The 24,689-nt window shown below is 47.3% G+C and overlaps 1 protein-coding gene across 7 annotated transcripts in view; it reads left to right on the top strand.

Annotated features, from left to right (window-relative positions):
• Nucleotides 1–24,689, top strand: part of LOC143215710 (uncharacterized) — a 137,141-nt gene that overhangs the window by 59,042 nt on the left and 53,410 nt on the right. For 5 of the 7 annotated variants that reach the window (XM_076438075.1, XM_076438078.1, XM_076438081.1 and 2 more), the window contains 2 exons: nt 22,348–22,533; nt 24,083–24,352. In XM_076438075.1, the coding sequence (XP_076294190.1) occupies nt 24,158–24,352 (195 nt within the window). In that variant the 5' untranslated portion in view covers nt 22,348–22,533; nt 24,083–24,157. The remainder of the gene's footprint in view (nt 1–22,347; nt 22,534–24,082; nt 24,353–24,689) is intronic. The other 2 variants (XM_076438080.1, XM_076438079.1) reach the window with 1 other exon arrangement.

The raw sequence follows: 24,689 nt of genomic DNA, 5'->3' as shown, positions 1-24,689 counted from the left end.
CTCTCTCTCTCTCGTTCTCATGCGCGGCGGGTATGTCGGGACAGCATTATCTCCGGATGGAATCGCGGGTGGTACCCGCGGCCTTGAACGGGGTACCCGTCGTCTCCCAGTGGCTAGTCCGAGCGGTTCTCACCGGACAACCCTCTCTTATCCGGGACATCAACGTTCCTTAAGTGACACGAGCGCACCGAGCAATTACTTAGTTTAATTAAACGCGCTCGGGAAGTACGGCGACGCGCGGATAACTGTCGCGGTTCTTGCTCGGTTTCTAGCTGTCCCCTTTTGGGATCGCCGGTATGTCGAGATGCGAGAGAATGCTTGATAAGTGGCTGGCTTCGGGGCTGTGCACGGCGTGCTGTAGGATGCGGCTAGTAAGCGAGCGAGCTCGCGAACTTTGCTTTTGTTGAGCATCGACGTACTATAGGGGATGGAAGCTTGAAGATTAGCGATGCTGCAGAGTTCGGTAGCTAGATTGCACGTCAGACCATGCAGTAACATTAAACAAACATGTCTAAATAAAGTGATTGGTCAAAGTAAGCGCGTACTCTGTCGGTGAATAAATTTGCTGCTCCATTTTGCAGTCTCCTTACTATCAACCAATAGAGCGTTGAATACATCTCGTAATGTTATCGTCATCACGTTGTTTTTACATTCGCACAAAAAGAGTGTACAATTATCTTCATTGGCATAAAATTGATTTGAAAGTAAAATTAGATATCCGAATTATAATTGCAGATACGGTTTCGCATTTGTCGATCAGAATGCCTCGTAACATTTTCGTTCTGAAGTCGGATATATGCAACAACCTAATAATACATTTCATGCTCAATAACGTGGAAGAGTTTCCGAGTCAATAACCTCGCACTCTGAACGAATAAATAAAGGACAGTTCGTCGACTCGGAGAGCGCAAACGAGTAAAGCATTGTCTTAATATCCTTCGCGCCGTTTCCGAAGACTTAACGAGGTTTAAGTCCGAACCTCGCGAGCCAGCGACAGTTATTCGTGCGCTCCGGCAGGGCTCGAGGGATCGACAGGACAGAAATTCCGCAGGAATCCGGCGAGGCGGCGATCCGTGAGCGGAAAAATCGAGCGAGGTTGTCTCGGGGACGCGAGATGCTCGGATAACGGCGTTAAACACCGTTTCCCGAAAGCGATACAACACCGAATAAAGAGTAGGAGCGAGAGCGTATTCGGCGGGGTGTAAGGTAGTCGCGGGGGTGTCCGAGGGGTGTAACACCCGCCCGTTCTGCGAGGGGGTGTCGTTACGCGACGAGGGACGAGAGCGGTCGTTCACGTCGCCGTCGTCGTTGTTGTTTCGAGCGTGCACGTAGAGACGGTCTCGCGTTGTGTTCGAGGTGCCTCGTCGAAATGACGGAGGGTGAGGAGAGTGCTGGAAGACGAGAGAGGGGAGGGAGGGCTTGCGACGACAACGACAACGACGATGTTGTGTCGGTATATGTGTGTTATCCGTGTGTACACTCTGCCAGCAAACGCCACGAGGGAAGAGGGCAGCCCAGGATGCTATAGTCGGCGGGGACGAGGGGCTGGAACGTCGGACGAGCGAGAGAAGCCGTGGAGAAGCGAGAAACGGGCTCTGGCTGGGGCCAGGGGGAGGATGAAGAAGGGTGAATCATGGTGGGGTAGTCTCGAAAAGGTGGAGGGGTGTCTCTTTTGAGCCGCTGAACTTTGCCAAGTTCGAAACCGTCCGAGGCCGTGCCGGCGACTCACCCTCTGACGTGCATTCGGCTTCCATCCTCCTTCTTCCATCCCCCTCGCCCCACCTTCCGCCATCCCCTCGCTCTCCTCCCCGCCATTTTCCTGCCTATCTCCTCTCTGTCTGCCTCGTGCTATACTCCCCTATCACCCGGCTATATGCACGGCTTGTCTTTCTCTCTCTCTCTCTTGTCTGTCTCTCCCGAGTGAGCCCTACTGTCCTATCTCTCTCCATCCCCCTCTCTCTGTCTCTCTTCGCTCCTCGTCTCTGTTGCTCCGCCGTCCCCCTACCACGGGCCTAGCCGCGCTTCGCCGTACCCTCTCAGCCGTCGTGGTATTATGGAAATTTTGAACCAATTCGAAAATCAATAGTCCCTGCCAGGAAGCCTCGAGGCGAGCCTACGTTGCAGCGACGCTCGCCGCCGAGAATGTATTCAGGAGCGACGCGTGTTTTACGAGCAAGAGTTTCGCGAGCCTCCTCTCCGTCTACCGATCGCTCCACAGCGATCGGTGAAGGTGTGGAGGCTGGCTAGAGGCCGAGATCGACATTTTGGTACCGCGTCGAGAGACCTCGTTTCACCTTCCCCACACATATATTCGAGCGAAGATCCTAGGCTTCGTTCGACGAGACACAGACCCATGTCCCAGATATGGGTCGTGATGACTTTAATAAGTCACACTCGATCACGGGCAACTCGCACTACAGGCCAAAGTAACCTGGAAACCTTTTTAAAACCGTTCGAATAGCGCACGCTCCGCGGAAATAGGCGCACAGTACTCGGGTTATTCTCCGGCCATTCTTGATTCATGCTTCGGAACATTCGCGTCGCGAGTGGAAGATAATGTCGACGATTTCTGTTCTATTGCGTCCGCGTGGCGGAATTTCACAGAGTTTCTTGCTTTCTTCTGTGTTCAATCTTGACGTGTAATGAGAAAGAAAAATACCTGCGGTATTAATCATAATTTTCTGGCGAAACACTTGAATGATACTCGGTTCTTTCCAGAATTAGGAAATGAGTGGCTGAATCGATCGCTAACTACGCTGTGATTTAGCTGTATCGCTAATTAGCCATGAATCGCAAAGTAGGTCTGTCTAATCTAGATAGTGGTCGAACCTGTCCCATTACCGACTCATTTGTTGCACGCAATGCAAATTATTTTCCACTCTGACAGACTAGGATCGATCTGTAACCGAATTTTTCCAAGCCTACGCAAAATGCACGAAGGGTTTGGAATGTATCTACTACATTCCTTAGAACAATGCAATATATTGTAAAATAACATCCACAGCGATAAACTTCGTGTATATAAAAGGAAATATAAAATCATGTACAGACATTCCAGGCTGGAAGAAACGTCTGTTCGCGGACGTATCTATGAAATTTACTTTTAAATCGGGAGAAAGACGATTTGAAAATGGTTCGTGGTCGGCGAAGGCGGAGGCCGACATTTTGGTACCGGAGGGCCTCGTTTCGCCTCGCAACGCGCGCCGACAATTCTAGTTCCATTCGAAAGACGGAGGCTTGAAAGGCATTTTCGTTTACCTTTGAGAGAGGCAGAGAAAGAAATAAAGAAAGAAAGAGAGGGAGGGAGAGGGAGAGAGGTGGATAGAGAGGAATCGAGGCGGAGAGAACACCGGGTCAAAATCTTGGCAACGTTGGAGGCTTTTTCATTTGATGTGCATCGGATTCCGGGACGCTTGGAATCGCTTCGGTTCCCATGAGCCTCCGCGGCGGTCCGAGTAAAGGGATAGAGAAGGAGCGAGGTGGGGCGACTCCGTGGCAGGGACGTAACTGGTGGGGAGAGCTTTTTTCGTTTTACAAACTGGTTCAATTTTTTCTCAAAAAGCGGGTGAACACCGCGGAAACCGGTTGTGTCTACGCCGACTCGGGACACGACCGGGGCCGAGGAGGTGGAGGCGTCCAAGGGGAAACGGTCCTCTTCTATATTCTTCTCTTCTTTTCTCTTCTCTTCGCGGTTCTCTCTCGCCTCTCCTCTTACCGATCCCCTCTCTGTCTTTCTCTCTCTCACTCTCTCTCTGGCGGAGCACAGGCTCTTGCATGGAGCTACGTGGCTCCGGCCCTCGCCGAGCCCCGAGTATCCTTCTTCTTAATTGAACCAACTGATCCCATTGTGCCCGACGCGAGGGCGCGCTTCCAGCCGAAAATCCAATTCCCGGACCCATTCCGATCTTTACTCGAAAATGTCTGCGGTAGCCTCGCCCACGAACTGCGTCGAGATTCTTACCAGCAGCCTGCTCATCTTTAACCCGTTCACTACCACATATGTCACGTTTACAGTCTCGCAGCTCACTCGAAACTGCTCAATTCTGCACACTTTGCTGTCTAAAGTCGTAGCGCACGGCATTCAGAAGGCTCGTGACTTTCTCCTGGTCGTCCCGATGATTTATAATAAAATATTTGAACCACCCAAGCCGGCCGCTAGCTTCCCTTTCCGAAATTTGTATAATTATACTCTTCATTGGATAACTACCTACTACTAATTGCTTGTCGACGCAGTGTCGCTCCGAGATGTCGATCCGGAGGCAAAAAGTGAAAGCTGCAACGTATCGCGCTTTTCAAGACAATTTTTAACTCCTCCGGGACGCCATGTTGGTATCAGGTTCGCGGATCTAGCTCCTAAAGTTTCACACAAGCGATTCGACTATCAACGGAGAACTCGCGTGTACTTTCGGTCTAGCAATCAGGATTCTAACGCCGTGATTTCGTTTATTTTTCTGGTTGACAAGCAGCGAACTGGCTAGAGAATCCCAACTTTCTCCGAGAATAATAAATGGGATTAAACCTGTGAAGCGTAACAATTATAATGTCATCGAACGTCGGAGAGAATTTGAATCGTTGAAATGGGGTTGATAAGAAAGTAGATCGGAGCATCTGGAGAAGTTTATCCGATAATTTTGTCTTCTCCAGACCGCGGTGAAACCGCTAACAGGGTCAAGTATTCTTTCCAATTTCCGCGAGTCGGCCCGCGGAGTTCAACACGCTTGTGTTCCGTCCGCGATCGAGCACTCGACGCAGATAATTCGACGCTGCGAAGCGGAACTCGGTTCCGACCCTTAAAAAAATAAGAAGAACCGGGAAATTACGCCGAGAAGCGTTCCCCGAAAACGATGGGAAGCCGGGATCTGGAGGGACGCTCGAAAATTTCGCGGCCTGGCATCGTTGTCATAATAGCGGCGGAGCTTTAAGACGATTTGGAAAAGGCTTTTGTGCATGACACACTTTCCCCCCGCGTTCGCGAAACCTACTCTGGAGAAGCCAGAACGCGAAGTAGGTTTCCATTAGCAACGACGTATTATTATTTACCCGAGGAGAGGCGCACTCCGCGAATCCAGGAGGAGTCTCTTTTCAGCAGCGTCACGGGTCCGCGGTCGTCAAAGACGATCCCTCGGAGGAAGATCTGTCCCACTCGACTTTAATCGTCGACGATGTCTCCGGAATACACTCTTATAAATGAAAATTACAGCCGGAATTAGCGTGGCCCGCGACGAGTTTAGCCCCGAATTCGATGGAGAAGAGCGATGTCTATCTCGGTCGTCCTTTCCTCGCGTCTTCCGCTCGCCGCTAATTAATCGATCCGGTTCGTCATAAAAGTTTACCGCGCGCCGGTTATTTCGAGGCGCTGAAAACGGCTGCGATATGATGCCGCGTCTTTCTCCAACCCGCTAGAATCGGACCTAACCGAGAAATTGGGCCGGCCTACCTCGGAAATACCCATGCCCTTTCCTAGAATCAGGCCAAGACACGAAGATTCGCTTTCGGAAAAACGGATCCGTCCTCCCTCCCCGGAAACTCTTATATATCTCTCTCTCTCTCTCCTGCTCCTAATAACCCGGTTCTCTCGCGCGCGACCACGGATCACGGTTGCGTATTAAAAGACCACGCCAGGCCACCGAGAAACCACTTGTAGCTTCGACTACAGTTCTAGTTTCGCCGCGTCTCTTCGTTGCAGCCGCGTCTCTCTCCCGATCCTGCACACCGGTAATCTCAGAAATCGGAATCACAGCCGTGTACTGAACCGTGCCACACGGAAATATCGATCGCCTCTGGACGTGTTGCGTTACGTCGGGAAGAGCGCAAGATCGACGCCGCTGCTGGCCTAGAACGGAAGAAGTCCCGCTTGGGAGCAGCGCGTTCCGCTGAGCTTCTCGATTGTTCGCGCGTCTCTTCTTCTTTTTGGAAGATTGTTCCTTTTTCTTTTTTGGAAAACTGTGTCGGCTTACGAGATGTACTAGATCTCAGGTCGCCGATCATGTTACAAGCATAGCTCGGCGATAAGGCTGGCGATAAGATTCAGCCACGGCGCTGCGGTTTTTCGAAAATCCGGAATTTCTTCTTCGGGAGTTTAATCTCTTGCACCCGGAGCTATTTTCACTACGGAATGTTTCTCCCGGGAATATTTCTGTTCCATTTTGATTAGTTTTCATTTCGCGCATACCCTTCGGAGGCCCGGCGACGAACTTGAGAATTTTGCGTAACATGTTGGTTGTATACAGGGTAGACTGCGGATTTTATGCATTTATGACTTAAAGCAGTGGACATGTTAAAAATATTTGAGGACATCAATGTATTATTTTCAGCTTAATAGGATGATTAAAAGACGGATACAATTTTCATTTGGCTCCTGTGTCCTGCAATCAATGCGAACATTTTTTATTTTGCATAAAGATCCGCAGTCTAATACAGGGTGTCCCAGCTAACTTGACCACCTTGAATATCTTTGTTGTTTTTAAAGATACGTCAAATGTCTGAAGGACAAAGTTGAATGGTAAAATGAGGCTCGAACAATACCAAAAAAATTTTTTGTTTTTATGTAATTACTTTTTGAGATATGAAGGTCACCTTCATTTTTTAAATGGAGTGCCCTATTTTTTACACCACAGATCGATAGAGTATCAAATTCTGAGTATAAAAGCGTTAACCTTCATATGTCCTAAACCTAATAGTTAACGAGATCATATGCAAAGAAGAAAGAAAATTGTTTAGATAGTATCTCGTTAACTATTAGGTTTAGGACATACGAAGGTCAACACTTTTATACTCAGAATTTGATACTCCATTGATCTACGGTATAAAAAATAGGACATTCCATTTTTAAAAAATCAAGGTGACCTTCATATCCCCTCAAAAAATTACATAAAAACAAAAATTGTTTCAGTATCGTATGAGTCTCGTTTTACCATTCAACTTTGTCCTTCAGACATTTGACGTATCTTTAAAAACAACAAAGATATTAAAAATGGCCGAGTACACCCTGTATGCAGATTGCCCCATTTAAATCGATCCCCTCGAATACCGGAAATTATTTATCACCTGAAAATGTTTCAAAGGATAGTTCAATGGTAGCGAGGGGGATAATTCGATGTCTATAGTTTCTTTCTGTGTGGAGAGGCCTAGAGGACATACGAAGGTTAGTTTAACGCTGTTTGCTCCCTATTCTTGTTCGGAGGTAGGGGTTCAATGTCTTGGAAAACTGTATTTTACTTATCACGGTTTCCTCGGCGAAAACGCTGTTCTCGACGTTTTTCCGACACTCAGCTCGCAAGCCACAAGTAGAAACGGCGAGCACCGATCAGACACACTACTACCAATTGAGTTAGCACCCTCTAGATTACCAATATCACTTGAACACGTACCTAAAATTGAAGGTGCCTTCATCCCCTAAACCTGAAAACCTCGTTTCCCCAAATGCTATCATGAACATCGGAGCATTCCACGAGGTTCACCTAGAGGGTTCGAATGACACGCAAGCAGCATTCCCACACTCTCGTGGATCCCGGAGATCCCTACCAGAGCCCTGCGGAGCCGTTGTATCCTCGAAGGACGATCGCAGTAAAGGCAGCAGCGCTGTCGAGCGCGTTTGCGGTTGGAAAAGCTAATAATCAGTAGGGAAACAGAGACGAGCAAGAGAAAAGAAAGGAGAAAAAGGTTGCGGCGAGGTCCGGGTACGTTCCTGGGCTGACTCGCAGTGGCGTAGGAAAGAATACGAGTAGAGAAGAGAAGAGAAGAGCAGAGAGAATACACTGGCTCTCTTACTCTCTCTCTAGCTCGCTAGGCTCGCATCGTAAGCATCGTATCGCAAGAAATGGCAATGGTGGGGTGGTGGTAGTTGGCGAAGGCCAGCAGTTTCAGAGTAGGGGAACAGAGCCGTCGGCCTAAGAAGGGGCTGTCAAGGGGAGGAAAAAGCCAAAAGGAGGAGGGATACACATCGAACGCGAACGGAGGAAAAGGAGGCAGTGACGGCGGCGATGGCGGCCCGCTTGCCGGGCACCAGGGGGTGGTCGGGAGGCCGGGGGAGGGCCGAAGAGACACACGCCGGTTCCGTGGCATTTGTAGCATTGTAGGTCGTTGCGTTTTACAACGTGACTTCTTAATTTCCGCGAGCGGTCCGGCGTCGCGCTCCTCGCGTTCGAGAAAATCGACCTCTTTGTGTGCTTCTACTCGTGATCTCTCTCTCTCTCTTTCGATCCCGTTCTCTCTCGGGCTTTACCTGGCCATTATTATCGTCCTCGGCAAGCCGAAGCTCCTTAAGCGGCGATGAAGCGTCTGCGAGGACGCGGCCGGCGCTGTTAATGGATCCGCGAGGGCTTTTTGCTCGAACCTCCTTCGTTCGCCACGGTTCCTGAGCCGGATCGCACACCGCGGGACAACGCCGCACAACCAGTAAGGAAAGTACAGTGATGCCCGGATATATGGCCACGGCTCTGTCCGGATTATGGTCGCGAATCATCCCCACCAATTCTCGGAAGTGTCCGCTTACTTGTTCTAATCTCCTTCCCATTGCTCTCTATCAATCAATTTCTAACTTATTCCAGTTTGTTGCGATCACAAATTTCTATCTCGAAGATCTGCAGTCTACAGATTAGGGTTCCGTGACTTGTGTATCAGGAGCTACATCATCTTCCGCGAGATTCCAAGATCATCCGTGTTTTCCTCGAACGAAATACGCTTTTCGTTGTCCGAGGAAAATAGGCGTTCCACAGTGAGCGCGTGGTGGACGCGTGGAAACGAGACTCGGTAATTGCGTGTTGTGCGCGCCGCTGCTTTTCCACGGCCGTGTTACATTCGTGCGTGTGCCTCCGCATCCGCGTGCGTGCCTGTTTGTGCTTGGCTTGCTAGTCCCTGCCTTGCTTCTTGACCGCGCCCCCCTCTTCCGCCGCTGCCCCCCCCCCCGATCATCTGTGTCACGCCGGCGTCGGTGCGCTCGCGTTGAAAGCATCATCGTGACGTAGCACGCGAGAGAGGATGGTCAGTTTCGTGATGTAAATCTCCGCCGTCCGGTGCGTGGACACGTGGAAACGATCGACTACGTAAGTGGACGAGTTTGTTGCCTACCACCGGCTAGCTGCGATTTAATGAGCTGGCAAATCTCTAACGGGATCGTAAACTCCGCTGTGCCACTGCTCGATGCCTCGATATAGGGTAGTTTGACTCTGGCACCCTGACGTCTAGGTCTCGAGGAAAACCTGGAATTCACGCCTTTCTGGATCAGTTGCAAATCCTTCGTTGGAGAAGGAAATTCGTTGCTGAAGACAATTAGCTCTACAATTATCTCTGGATCGATGTAGGGTACTTTGACTCTGGCATCCTGATGCCTAGTTCTGGGCTGCGAGAGTATCTGTCCTTCGACACCCTTCTGGATCAGTTGCAGATCTTCCGTTCGTTGAAGAAGGCAATTCGTTGCTGAAGACAATTAGCTCCACAATTAAATCCCTGGATCGATAGGGTACTTTGACTCCGGCACCCTGACGTCTAGGTCTCGAGGATACTTGGCCGTTCACACCTTTCTGGATCACAGTCGCAAATTCTTCATACTCTCACTGGTATCCTGACGTCTAGTTCTGGGCTGTGAGGGTACTTATCCATCGACACCCTTCTGGATCAGTTGCAGATCTTCCGTTCAATGAAGAAGGCAGTTCGTTATTGAAGAGAACTGGCTCCACAATTAGCTCGACAGTCGGCTCTCTGAATGAATGTAGGGTACTTTGACTCTGACATCCTGACGTCTAGTTCTGAGCTGCGAGGATACATGTCCATCAACACCCTTCTAGATCAGTTGCAAATTCCCTGTTGAAGAAGACAACTTGTTGCTGAAAATAATCGGCTCTCTACATTGATATAGGGTACTTTGACTAGCACCCTTCTGAATCAGTTGCAAATCTTCATTGTGCAAGACAATGACGTAGTTCTAGTCCAAAACCGTCCTGGAATGCAACCCTTTGCATTCAGAAAACATCGCCTTTTGGCAAATTTTGAGCAACTCTGGATCCGTCCAGGTGACGAGGATCAAGGGTGAACTACATCATGGTTGCACAGTATTGTACACCGATTGGAAATTTAAAACCACCGACAATGTCCGCGGTTATCTGCCGCCACGCAACCGACCCGGCTCACTCGAAGCACTTCCGTCCAAGCGCCGCCTGTCCCGAACGTGACCAAGGAGGCCTCCTTCTCGTTTCCTTTCGCTTTTAAACAGGTGTCGTTTCCTCGTCGCCACTGTTTTCGAGGATAAAAGACGCAGAAGGAAGTTGCGGGCCACCGGTAACTCGACCATGCTGCGCGCGAACGAACGGCCCGAGAGACGATACGTGACCAGCAAGTCACTTTTGTTTTCGAGTTCGCGGCCCTTCACCCGTGTCCCGTTCGGGGATATCGTGGTTGTCCTCGGATCGGTCCATCGACGGTACTTCGCGGTTACAGTAAATATTTGATGGCATAGACGCTGAATTTTTCCAGTGGCTTTTACTATCTACAATGTTGTTTCCGGAAGGAGATTGTAGACTGTGGAATACGTTGAGTGTGGTAGAGGATTGAATAAAGCGGACGAGAGGTATGCAACGAGATTTGCTGTTGTCAAAATTGTAAACATTCGACGTTCTGTGACTCAGAGTCACCACTAAAAATTGCTGCACCGTTATTCAAAATATGCGGATCTTTATGCAAAATATAAATATTCTGCATTGATTGTCGGGGAAGCAAAAGTAAACTAAAAATTGATTTCATCCCTTAATAACTTTGTCACGTTAAAACATTACAATATTTCTGAATTTTTCGAATCTATTACTGTTTCATATTTCACCCAACTAATTTCTGCACAAACGCATAAAGATCCACAGTCTATTAATCAATGACTAAAATTTAAATCTGGTGTGACGTATTATGTCAATTTCATATTCCCTAAAATTTAAACTAGCTAGAAAGAAATGCTTAATTTTCGAGTTAAAATAGTTCCGGGTTTTGTAGAGTGGAATAAATCACAAAAACCGAACGAATTTATTTGCCAAAATTTTTAAAAACATCAGATTTAAAACTGAAGATGATATACAGGGTGTTCCGAGAATGTTGTGCGTGGCTGATGACGATAGCTGTTGCAGGGAATTCGTTCGACGGGATGTCTTATTGTGCAGAGAACCATGTTGAACGTCGACTTATAAATAGTACCATTGATGCGTGGGTGATGAGGCAATCAGAGCTCGAACAGCTGACACAGTGTCCTTCGTATCGCTGGGAACGCAGCGGATACGAGATTGCGGGTGGCTGCGCGGACACTGATTTTTTCCGCTTTGTTTTATTCAAACGAGAGACCCACTGCATTCGATTCGCCTAGTGTTCCTCTATTTTCACGAGCGTTTCAAATACAAAGACGGAGAAATTTGTCGTTTGACGGGATCTCGACGATCTTCGACTCTAATTAGCCTCTTTTTAATCATTTGGCTTAGACCTTCTGATTCTTAAAGTTAAGAATCATTAAGAATAATAGATTTAGACCGGTTTTAGGTTCTTCATCTTACAATTCTTACAATTAGATGCTACTACTGGAAATGAATACACTTCTTTATGCAAGTATGCATTACGATAAAAAATTAGCACAAGATCTAGATAAATTCATTTCTATAAAACAGTCGCGTTTAATTGTCGAGTAGGTTCAGTGTGAAATTCTAGAAAGAAGACGAAGAATCCACAAAATCTCGAGCAACATATTTTAAAATACTCTTCAGTTAATGAATAGCAAAGTCCTTCAAAGCCAAGGAAAAATGCAATTCTACGGGCCATCATCGTTCGCGAATAAATTGCAGCGGGGTTAATCTGATCGAATGGAATGTGCTGGGACTGGAAAACAGAGAGTCGGTATCGAAGGGATGCATTTTCCGCAGTGCTGGCGAGCAGAGTACACGCGCGAGGACCAGGAACAGGGCACGGACCGGCCGAGTGGCCTTGAACGAGGAAATTCTTTCGCATTGTTCCGCGGTTCTAACACGATCGCAGAACCGAGCGATTCCGGGCGCCTCGCGTCGCGGCGCACAATTGGCAAACGGAGAAACGACTCGCGCGCGCGCGCGCGTCCGTAATTATACTCCTCTTTGATGTTCTCGTTCGGCGCGCCGTGCCCGAGAACACAATAGAGATTAAAAAAGGAGAAGAGCGAGAAGGGAGGGAAAAACAGTGAAACCGACGAAAGCGAAGGCTCGTTTGAGTTCACACCCGTTTATTTTCTGTTTTTTTCCTGAAACCGCCCCCACTCTGCCCGGCACCGCACCGCACCGCCCCTCTTCTTTTTTCCGTTTATTTTCGAAAAGACGAAGTCGCGTTTTTCAGCGGAACGGCTCTCGCGAGCTCGCGCGCTTTCAAGTAGCCTCCCAGACCAAGCAGCAACGGCAGCGGGTCGGCGGCGCGGTGGAAGGGGGAGAAAATATCGCGGTAATAAAGCAAAAAGCCCGGGAAGAGGGGCCACCCCCTTTTCGAATTTATCTGCCGGGTTTTTTTTTCGCCTCCGCGCGGCAGAAGTTTACTGTCGGCCCGGCGAAATTTCGTTTTTATGTAACGGAGCAATTTCGAGAATATACTTTGCCCGATAGACCGACCGTTCCGCGCGCGAGCTCGTTTTTTACGGGAAACTTTAAAGCCACGGTACATCAAAGGAGCTTTTGCGAAAAAAATTTTTACTATATACTATACATATATACCCGGCGTACAGGCACTATATACGTATTTTTTTATATACCATTGACGAGAGGAGAACAGTGTAATCGTTCTCCGTCGCGTTATGGCGGAGATCTTTTTACGGCGCCGCTCAAATATTTGCGATTAACGTTGCTCGCATACTCGAGCGCGACAAATATTTTTCGCTGCGACGCTTCCGAATCGATTTGATGACGCGACGGCCAATGGCAATCGTCGTCGCCCCGGAGTCCCCAAACACCGACCTGGGGAAAAAAAAATATTTTCCAGCACGCACCGCGACAGACACGCCTGTAAACAGTGCATCGTCACTTCGCGGCGCTCTCACTCTCCCTCTCTCTCGAGAGAGAGAAAGAGTCACGACTGGGAAATCGGTGTTTTCAATTTCTACACAGTCGGACGTGTGCGTTTCCGGCCGGCAATTCGACGGTTCGGCTCTCTCTCTGCCACTTGTTGTGCCGGGACACACGGGGCCGAGGACGATCGATCGGATCCACAGCGGGTCATCATCTTGTGGGGTCGCGATCGATTCCCCCGATCGATCTCTCTCCTCTTTGAAGAGGAGCAACGGCACGTGCGTATACGGGGAACAGAGCGACTAGTGAATACGCCCCCTCGCGAGAGAGAGAGAGAGAGAGAGAGAGAGAATTCGCGAGAGAAGAGAGCGGAGGGAGATAGCGACCTCCGGGTGCTACGTGCTGCGAGGTTTATCGTGGAGCTCGCGATAAAACCACTATCGTCGCGGCGAGCTCTCCGTTCTCGGCCCGCGACGCGCTTTCGATGGAAAAAAGGTCGCCGAGAAAATGTTTCGAACGGGATCGCGTAACTCGAACGCTAAACGGGATTCCCGATCGCTCGGAATCCAGTCGAGCGATTTTCATTTCGAAGACGAAAAGTCGTACCGGAGTGCTGCCGATAAAGCGGAATCGGTTGTCAAGGTTCGTGCTTCCGCGAAACTGTAGCTCCGAGATTACGTATCGTCGAAAGAATAAATCTCGCCGGCTAACGAGCGATTCCGTTTACGGCGCAACTTCCTACGGGCGGAAGTCTGCGGGCAGGTTGTGTCGGTTTCGAGAAAATAAACGGGCGAACAACGTTCGTTCTTCTCCTTCCTCTTCTTCTTCTTCTTCTCTGGACGAAGAGTCGTTCCCGAGCAGCTACTTGCTGCGACCGCGAAACCGTTATGCACGTGTGTAGCACGGTACACGTTGGTTGAATCCTAGCCACTCGGTGGGAAGAGGGAATCTGGATCGCGATAGGAAAAGAGCGGCCCGATGAAAAGGGCGTCGAACCTGTCGCGCGTTTTAAAGGACCGACACACGCGAGCCTCCGAAGATTTACATGTAAATTGCGAGTGTAAACGGGGGAACGTTATACGATCGTTTAGGGAAACGCCACACGGCCGCACCGCCACGGTGTTTTCGATGGAGTTTCGAGGATTCGCTGCTCGACGGAGCGTAAAGGCAAAGTGGAAAGCACATAGCACGCGTACACACATATGTACGTGTGCTGTTGCTCGCGCGCGACCTTATCATACCACTATTAGACATGGAAAGCACTTTTTAAATGGTTTGTGTTCGATACATAAATAACCAGGTCATTATTAATAGACGCATTCGGTCGAGCAGCTTAACAGTCATTCCCGAGGTCTCTCCGTATCGATCGTGGTTATCGAGTTACGAACCCAGAGCTGAAAACCGGAGGATCACCTCTGACCTTTCCGCCAGTTGTTCCGCTTTCGAAAGAAAGGGTCGTTTTTATTGGGAAAAACTCGCGCGCCGCGATATCTCGACCGGGGCATACTTTAAGCAGTTTCCCTTCTCTCTTTCTCTTTCTCTCACACCCCCCCCCCTCTCTCCTCTCCGTCTTGGATAGCTTTCTTTTATCGAAAAACGTAATTCCGCGAACTTGTCCGAATTTACTCGTCGTTGTTCCGTAACAGTTAATTGCAGAGAGCCTTGGAAGTTCCATGGCTTCTCGTCTGCCGAAGTTTCAACTTCGAACGATTGTCGTTGGCCCAGGGCTGTTCGAGAAGTACCCGGGAGTTATTTTCAATTGTTGCCCGCGAAAGTTTCGAGTGGCCTCCTTCGTTCTCTTCCTTCTTCCCCGCCTCCTACCCCTCCTCTTTCTTCGATTCGCTGATTTTTTTCTTCGCTCCAAATTCTCTATCCAAGCACACATTTATCCGACGTTTAAAGGTTAATTAAAACCCACCAGGTTTCGCTCCGCCGCATCGATCCATTGTTTAAACTTCTCTTCCTCGAGATCGAAAGTTTTTCCCTCGAAGGAAACCCGAAGGAAATCGTGACGCTTGCGAATTTTCCTTCCCCCGGGGAAACGTACACTCCGTAGTCTTTTCGCCCAGAAGAAGAAACCAAGAAACCGTTCTTCCCTTTCTAATTAGCTCACTTTTCCTCCTCTCTTTGTTCCCGCTGTCATTGACCTTCTCCGTCGGTTATCTATAGTTATCAAGAAGTTGCCTCACTTGTCTACAAAGTTTCCTCTTTTTCCGTCAGCTCTTGATAAATGTAGATTTTTCCCTATTGGTAGAGTCTACAATTTTTCCGAATTTTTCCTGGCTGAAAGGATTTTCTCTTCTGGCACCCCTCCTCCCCAAGACTTTTCATTTTCTTTATCACAAAGATTTCCAATTTTCATTGAATCCCCAGATGACTAGAGTTTCCATCATTTAGAAAAATTCCCAGAAAGTTATTTTACGAATTTTTACATTTTCTGTTTGCATCTTTCAAGATTGTTTTAGAAGTTTTCTTTCCAGAATATTCATTATCTGTGAAATGTCCGTATATTTTGTGATTGACAAAAATTTCTATATATGTTTAGAGTTTTTCATTGGCAATATCTTTTTTGGAAAAGCTCTCTCTCCTTTTTAATCCCGGAAAATCCCCAAGCTACCCACGCACCGTATCTCCTGCATAGAAACGGGAAGGCGAAGAAGAAATCTGATCAATAATTCACGGGGATTCGAACTCGGGCCATCTCGGTGGCAGTCAGAGATGTCACGATCCGAGCCACGACGGCTCCCGTCATTAAGCTTACCATTTTTGCCTATTATACCTCACTCAAAGTAATACCGTGGCTAATTCAACGGTATTACGAGGATAATTTAGATCCACTCGCCGCGCCGGCATGGCAAGTGTTCTGCCATCTAAATACGAGCAGCGACCTGCGAGCCGTACGAGAGTCCGGTGAAAGATAATTGAACGTTGTTAAACGATAGATCGTTGCGTGAAATTCGCAAGAGGCACGCAAGGGCGGTAACCGAATGCGTCCATGGTTCGGCTATTTTTATGATTTCACGCTGACGGCAAAAGCTTCGATTACGCGAATTATAACAGTATTCTGGCCTGGTGGAGTGGAGGCCACTCCGGAGTAGCTCGTTTTCCACGCCGGAATGGACGCGTTTCGGTCGACGGGAACCGATGGCTAAAACCCGAAAATAAAAAGTGAAAAAACTCGGCTAGAAAATGGGAAGATGCCATTTCAACGGGCGACGAGTGTCGCGTGTTAATCTCTCGCCTAATTTGAAGGGCTCGTCTCGTCGGCTCCGAGGCGAATTGCATAGAATTTCCCGCGGCCATGCTCCTCTCTTTCTCTTTCTCTCTCTCTCTTTGTGCGTTCAGTTCTGTATCGGCTTAAAGGGAGCTCCGATATTAATGCGCCGTTGATTTTAACCGGTCCCGACGAAGAAATTGAAAAGAGACGAGCGAACTCTCTTTCTTTCTCTCTTTCTCTCTGCTCATCTTTCAATCCTTTCTTTATTAATTCAGAAGCCGAGTAGTTTTAGAGGGACCATAATTAAAATCGAGCTCCTCGCTGTTTTTTCTCTCCTCCTCTTTCTTTCTTTCCACCCACACTCTTCTTTTTCTGCCGGTCTGTCTCGTATTGTACGCTCTCTTTCCTTTAATTCCCGGATTTTCTGTTTTAATTATACCCTTTGCAGTGCGCGCGCGCGAGCGCCCGCGGAGATTCACTTTGTCCTTAGCGCGCTCGATGAATCGATTGTAAAATTATTCCGTTGCCGCGTGTCTGCTTGATTAACAGTACCTTTTCTAACCGGCGGTTCATGTTTCATCTCGCCGATTCGAAAATCCACTCCTTTCGGATCGTCGAAACGGGAACCTCTCCGCCGCCGGTTCGACGTTCTTTTTACCGAATTCGCCATTTTTGCAGATCGCATTCACCTTTTTGCAAACCAAATTCACGGTTTCGCGGTGAAAATTCATCCCCCTGCAAATCGAATTCAACCTTTTGAAATTCAAAGTTTTGTTTAAAAATGGACAGATGTGACATACTTATTTAACTGTATTGGTTTCATCTGTAATGGAAATAAAAATCACAAAGTGGAATCGCGTTGTTTCATTCTCGAAACGTGAATTTGACTTGCAAAAGGTGAATTTAATCTGTAAAAAGGCGAATTTGGTCTGCAGAAGGTGAATTTGTAAAACCTATATATATATATATATATATTCGTCCCTGTAGCGGGTCGAATTATTTCTGGCACATTTTTTGACGTTTTTATTCGCGGCTGACGCAACTCGATGCTTTGACCCGCTTTTCCCTCGAAATTCTATTAAAGTGTATGCAAAAATGGAAATCAGGAAGTCCGATCCGTAACGAATCTGTTTGAAATGCTGCATATTTCATCGAGGAGACTCATTACAGGCGAATCATAAATATATATATATATATATATATATATTTCAAATTGAAGATAAGGTCTTGTTAAAATAATTAATTAGGTAGAGAACAGAACGCTGAAAAATGTAAGAATTTTCTTTAGGAAGCAACGAAAGTATCTGATTTCTGAAGTTGCAAACGTATACTTTGACCATTTAATTAAATCTTGAATGGTCGTAGTTTGAAACTATCTTTGAAATTCACCCACTTTCCCATCTAAGACTTCTTGAACGTTACAAGCGATACAACATTTTTTCAGTTGAAATAAATCAAGAATAGCAAATATGGAAATCTTAAGATCTTCGCCTATTTTTGCTTCATTTCATCCCAAAAAATTGTGCACCACATATAACATTCAAGAGGTCTGAAATGGAACAGTGGGTGAAGTTGCAAATGTATATTAATTTGATTACTTAATTAAATCTTGCATGGTCGTAGTTTAAACTACGTTTAAAATTCACCCACTTTCGCATTTGAGACTCCTTGAAAGTTATAAATGGTACAAATGTTTTTGAGTTGAAGTATAAATCTAGAATAGGCGAAGATCTCTGGATTTTTTATAGGGGATAATCACAATTTCATATTTTATCCGTGTGCACGCAAACGGCCACTCTGAGTTGCCACTAAAAATTGCCATACTATTATTTAAAGCGATTTTTACATTACGTTTGTCTCTCTAAGAACGAAATGACAAATGAAATAATTTGCAAAGTGCGAAAGATCGAGGATTGTCGAATAGAAATTCCGAGTTAAAATGCGACTGCGTTAATGCCGAAGTACGTAAAGGTCGGGGAACGTAATTTAAGCGGAAGATTGAGACGATGAGCGGAAGTCGAGCGGATTGGAGAGCCGGTAAATCTGCGTTTCGGATCGAGAGGGTGTCCCATTGGCGCAGGGTCAACCGGGTATCTGTGCCTGGGTTCCTCCTCGAGAGGAACATTTTCACAACGGCGAAAGGTACTCTAATCCGATCCGTAAACACAATAGAAAGTATCTCCGTGAATCTAGGCTACCGAGCAGCAAGCCGTCTCTCTCTCTCATTCTCTTTCGCTCGCGCAAGCACCGATGTATACGTATATCCCGTGCAAGCGAGACCTAAATACCGAGCTACCCTCTGACCTCGACAGAAATGTCCGACATCCGGTTACTTCGGGGATAGCAACCTTTTGATAGGCCATCGGCGTTTCTTTTTCCTGATAAAGAGACCAACGAAAAAGGAGGATATTCACGGAGCAGAAAAACCGGAGCGGCTCCGCGAGAGGGGATGAGAAAATTAGAATAGCGTTCTGCCTCCCCACCCCGCCGCCGGGGGTTGGAAAAAAGAAAAATGCAGATGATACCAATGAATGGCCCGAAAGCTGAATATCTGTAATTGTAATTAGTAAGCCGCGGCAGACCCTCGCGGAAGCATAAAACTGTCCCGGGGTCCGTTTCTACAAAAACGCGGGAATTAAACAGAAATTTATGTCGCCCATTTAAACCATCCGCCGGGTTACACCGGTGAATTAAAAAAATTCTTAAATCTTCATTCGCGCACGCGATCCACCGCGTCCCGCATACATGCATTTGCTAATTAGTTGATTCCGCGTTTACGTTCCTATAAGGAAGGATCTACCGGGGAATCAAAAGCCGCAACATTTCGCAACCTCGGCTCATTCAACCGGCCGGTGGGACACACGTTGATGATTCTATCCAATCCCTCCTCGGTGTGCTCGAAACGTTAAATTAAATCTGAGATTATAATTAACACCGTTATACGACCATACATGAAGTCGCCCGCGGAGTTGCTTCCTCCTCCGCAAGATCTCAATCGAACTATTTATAATTGCAATTATCTACTCGTGTAACAAAATATGCGTTTAGCTGGAGGAAGAAAATCTCAAGCGATTATGAATTGCTGGCTCGAGGATCGCGGAAGGGGGCGTAAAATCGATGAAAGGCTAAAGGGGAGATCAAAACAAAATGGGAGCCGATATCGGGCAAGATGGCGGCGCGCGCGCGAGCCCGGGTAATTTCGCGAGAATCCAGTGCTGTGCGCGATTTCCGCGGGTTGTCGCCCCGCGGCCTCTTTTTCCGATTCGCGGAATTCATCGATTCCCACGATCAGGCTCTCGCCGCGGGCCGAGGAAATTTCAAAACCGCAGTCGAGCGTGCGGCCTAAACTGTGAGCGCCTTAGATATTGCCCCCGTCCTCGATAACAGCCCCCCCGGGGCTAGGAATCGCGCAAATGGAACCGGTGGAGCGGCTTAATCGCGTGAACGGATCTGTCGTTACACCGATTCCCAATTTGTCGCGATATCTGACATCAATCAGCGGCCCGATTAAAAGCTTCGATCGACAGCTTTCCCACCGGAGGTTACAGGACCGATGTAACCCTCTAGTGGAGGGGGGTTGAACGACGATTACGCGGACGTCGCCGGTGGTCTACCCGGCGGATTCGCCAAATCAACTTTCCGATCGCACCTTAATGAGAGTCGCATCGCTCGACGAGACTTCAACGCCGATATTTGACTTTCACGGTTTTATCGAATCGACCCGCGTTGATTATGCTAATAGATACAAGCGGTCGCGTTAATCGTTTCCGGATAATGCTACTTCTTCCCCTGCACCGGTCGCCCCTCCTCTCCACTGGCTCCTCGAACCGGAAGATAAGTGTGACGTTTTGTTGCCCGTTTGACTACGTCATTTTTAGCGCAAAGTGACGTCTTTAATGCAAATAGCTTCTCGCCCCGTTCCGAAAAACGGGGGCAACCGAAGAACAATTATTTTGGCAGCAGCAGCACTTATAAAATTTTATGCAACACATCCTTCTATAAAATATTGGAAAGAATATTATTATTGTGCGTTTTTATTACACAATATCCTTTTCAAATTTGGTCATTTCTCTGGCCACCTACCCCTGTCTCGGTGAAAGACATACCGTGCCTTCTCACCCGCGATCAGCCAGCCCCTACTTTACCTACTTTCCCACTACCCAAGCGTCTCTTCTTTAGACCCCCTCCTATACAAACTCTAACCTCGCTCTCATTCTACTTTTCTTCCCCGACTGGGTTCGGCTAGTTTGTCTTTTTCCGCTACGCTTCCACATTTACTTCCTTAAACTCTCCTCTTCCACTTCCTTTTCACTTCCTGCTACTTCTCTGACCTTCCCCGACTCTTTTGCACGAATTCTTCACAATCCGCTAATCTGTTGTGCACAAGTATTGCTTTTGAAGACGAACTCTTTTTTTCTTATTAATATCGTTATTGTTGTCTGCCTTAACTCTTCGAGGATCCATTCAATATTGAACGAGCCGCCTTTGTTCGAGCTTATTCATCGTCGGTTTCGATATTCGAGGGAACGTCGGGCGAGATTGTGCGTCGGAAACGTCGAGATCTGTTTGTTCGTTGAAAGAGACCGGCGGTTTTCTTTCGTTTTTCCGTAGGCGAATGGTAAACAGCGGGGTACGATCGATGGACGGCCTACAGGCTGCCAGCCGAGTCGTCGATTTAATAGTAATTACCGGCTTTCATCGTCGTTCACCGAGACAAACGATCGACCGTCCGTACTCGCGTTATACCCGCCATCGCACGGAATTTCTTATTTCCTTTCGGCCGATGCCTATGCTTAACCGTCCGGCCGTAGTCATACGCGAGTAAGCATTCGTAGCTCGTGACGAGTGGCTTCGTAAAAACCGGCGGACATCGTAAATCAACCGTCGGGCGGATGAGTGTCTGACAAACTGTGACGAAACGCGCCACTCGCTCGTTCTACGGTTCACGGTGAAGTTCGCCTCGGATATATTCAGCCGCCTCCCCGTCGTTCAACCCCGCGCACCTTGAACCCTCCACCGGGGCTGCAACCTCTGGCGCGGTGTTGACTTCGTGTCACACGCATTGGCGGAATCGTGACTCGAAACTATTTACTTCCTGGTAGGTTACTTCCTGAAGAAGGATCTACGTGATTCTACATACAGGGTCATCCGTTTTTAAACGGCCAAACGTTAACCAGCTATAGAGGACCCCAAATGGAACAACTTTTACCCCTATCACTTTTTTCGTTTCGGCCTTGATTTCCAAATAATTGCAAAAAACCATCATGTCTTGAGTTTACATAAAATTAAATATCTCAGGACTCCAATGATGAATCTTGATGGTTTTTCCTTTGTTTAGTTTAAAATATGTAGGGGCATCTTTTTTATTGAATAAACTTTTTTGTATGACCTTCGGATCATGGTTCTTTTGGAGTGGAGCACACCGCCACTTTCCAACTTATTTCTTTCAGGCTCCACGGTGTGCCTCACGCCAAAAAAGGTTCAAGGTTTAAAATGTGCTGTGTACCTCTCTTACTTGAACTCCTATATTTTGAGCCTACTTCATATATACATAATTGCAGTTTTCACTACTGCTTCTATATTTGGATAAAACATTTCTGGCAACCCTACTTACAGCTCTTTTATCCGAACCGTGTTGCAGTGTTCTGTAAGTTACAGGAACACAGAGCTCTGCTTATGTTTTACTTGTCAGATCTAATAGGGGCAGATGATACCGACAAAGTTTTACTAAAATCGCAGGGGGTGGTGATTTGTTTCTTGATTTGTTTCCAAGTAATAACATTAATGAATCGATGGCCCAGCTGCACCGCGGTTTGCCGTATCGAGCGGGTTGGCTCGAGCCGCGTCTAATCGGACTGGATGAGAGCCGCAACCTAATCGAACTTGTTGTGTGCAGGGGAAAAGAAAAGGGGGAGTAGGTAGTCGAGATAGAGGGGCCGATTGAGCCGAGTCGAACGGTATGGAAAATTGAATCGAAGGACCCGTTTGCGAGCACAACGCCAGTTTCGATCCTGAAAAACGGTTCTGAATCACAGAAATATTTGTTAAATCGCTTACAGTCGAGCGCGTCGAACGCGGATCAGGAATCTCCGCGTGTTTTACCACGTGTGTTCACCAGGACTGTTCTCTTCTCTGTTCCAGGAGGTGCACGCGAGGCGTTGATAACGTCAAGGGGGAAGACGCCTAACCGATCCGATGCGCGCATACACGCTTCGAGCAGCAACGACGTCCGCTTAGAAAGTTTTCGACGCTCGACAGAGAGGGGCACCAGGTCGGTTTGACTTCGAGAACGAGACCGGCGACTGACTTCCCCATCGACTGACACCTGTAAGAGACTTTCGCCGGTTCCCCAACATGCCTAGACACACGCGCACCGTCTCTCGCTCTTCTCTCTTCTCTTCTGTTCATCGATCGTGCGCGTCCTGCGTAGCCGAGGCAACAGATGGAACGAAAAGTAGCTTCGCCAGGAAACATAAATTGCCGCCTCTCGAACCGGTTGTAATTTTCGAACGCAATTTCCGCGCGAGGAACGCGCGAGCTCCCGTTCTAAGATAATTGATTAGACCGGGCATCGTGGGAACCCGGGAGGCGCACGATCGTTCCAACGATCCCTCGCGATACGGTAGTCCATTTAGATTAACTCTTCGCACCACGGGACTTTTCTCCGCTCGCTCGAACGCACTAGCTACTTAATTATTTACGGAAATGATTACTCCGTCTTACGCGGAACCCATACCGCCGGAGTCGTACGCGGAAAAGAAGCGCGAGCACTCGATACATACGTCCACGCCAGAGACAATGCGAACTCGGTAACACAACCCTTTGATATCTAACGCGGCAACTGCCACGTCAGTCACTGTATACGACCGACACGTTTTTTGAAAAATAAAAATTAGATACCAGGAAGAAAATTAAAATACCGATGACTAATATAAGTCTTGACTTATCGCGGGCTTAATTACAAACATTGAGTTCTCGGAACTTTGGTACACGCTGGTGTGGCATTTGTCGTGTTAACTATTCTCTTGAGAACCTTTCAGCGACATATTCGTCGACCAGATTGTCGACAAGTTCTACACGATCGTAGATTAAACAAGCAAACACTAATATTGATAAGAAAAATGTGTCGAATATGTTGGAGTAAAAGTTCCATAAACAAGCGATCAAAATCTGAAATACCACCCATGGTATTCCGGTTAGATTTTCCACAAATATACACCTTTTTAACGTATGTACACTAACGAGCATAACTGATTCAGCACAGTTTAAATCGGACTAACTTTTTTATGAATGGACCAAACTACTTCAGTTTCTCTGTGAGGCTAGAAGAATTAGTTCAATAAATGACGTCCGAAGAATATTTTTAAAAAATGCATTTGGTCGGAATCGCGAACAAAAATAGTAAAAATTGATTTTTACTACTTTTTTTGGTCGACTCGTATAAATGATATACGCTCTGAAAATTTCGTTGAAATTCGTTAATTGGTTTACGAGTTATAAACGATCAAAAGTGGTAATTTGTAGTGCACCATAAAGTGGCGAGTTTTACCATTTTTGATCGTTTATAATTCGTAAACCAATTAACCAATTTCACTGACATGAACCAGAGGTTTCAAGATTCAACTGACCCAGCCAAAAAAATTGTAAAAATCAATTTTTACTATTTTTTCCGCAACTCCGACCAAATGCATTTTCTCAAAATATTTTTCGGACGTCATTTACTAAACTAATTCTTCTAGCCTTACAGAGAAATTGAAATCGTTTGGTCCATTCATAAAAAAGTTATTCCGATTTGAAGTGTGCTGAATCAGTTATGCTCGTTAGTGTATATCGAAGCATTACACTTCGATTTGCTGATGTCGACCGATTGTTCCAGCGTGACAGGGTTAGCAGACGGGATTAAGGTGAAGCACGGTAACGTGTTCAGCTAGCGGCCGAGCCAGGTTCGCGCATGCTTCAGCAACGAGGCAGTTCAGTAACGACACCTCCCGCGACGTCATCGTCCAACATGTTTCCCCAACAGTATTGTCTACGATGGAAGTACCATCACAGCAACCTACAGACCATGTTCTCACAGCTGCTCGAGCGGCAGGTGTTCTGCGACGTCACCCTCGCCTGCGAGGGCAAGACTCTCAGAGCGCACAAGGTAAGCAGAGACTTCTATCGGGGTGTAACGCGGTCACTGGGAGCTTTTTATGGTCACTAGGATTACTGTACCAGGGCGCCACTAACCTGGTACGCCACTGTTTTGCTCGGTCAATTTTTTAATTAACCTTCCGACTGTTGGATCGATCATCTGACAGTCCGAAGGTAAACATTGGAGAATTTAAGTACAGTAAGCCCTCGACTCACGCGGATTTTTCGAAGCGAATCAGAAAATCAATTCCGAACTGTGAAATTCGTTTTCTGATTGTCCGAACGAGAGCTTTGTCGTCACATATGTGTCAGGAGCGAGGATAAGTGTTTGCCTGTGTACAGCGCAG

The sequence above is a fragment of the Lasioglossum baleicum genome, chromosome 14 (assembly GCF_051020765.1).
Source record: "Lasioglossum baleicum chromosome 14, iyLasBale1, whole genome shotgun sequence".
Taxonomy (NCBI): domain Eukaryota; kingdom Metazoa; phylum Arthropoda; class Insecta; order Hymenoptera; family Halictidae; genus Lasioglossum; species Lasioglossum baleicum.
This window is presented reverse-complemented; position numbering and strand designations above follow the sequence as displayed.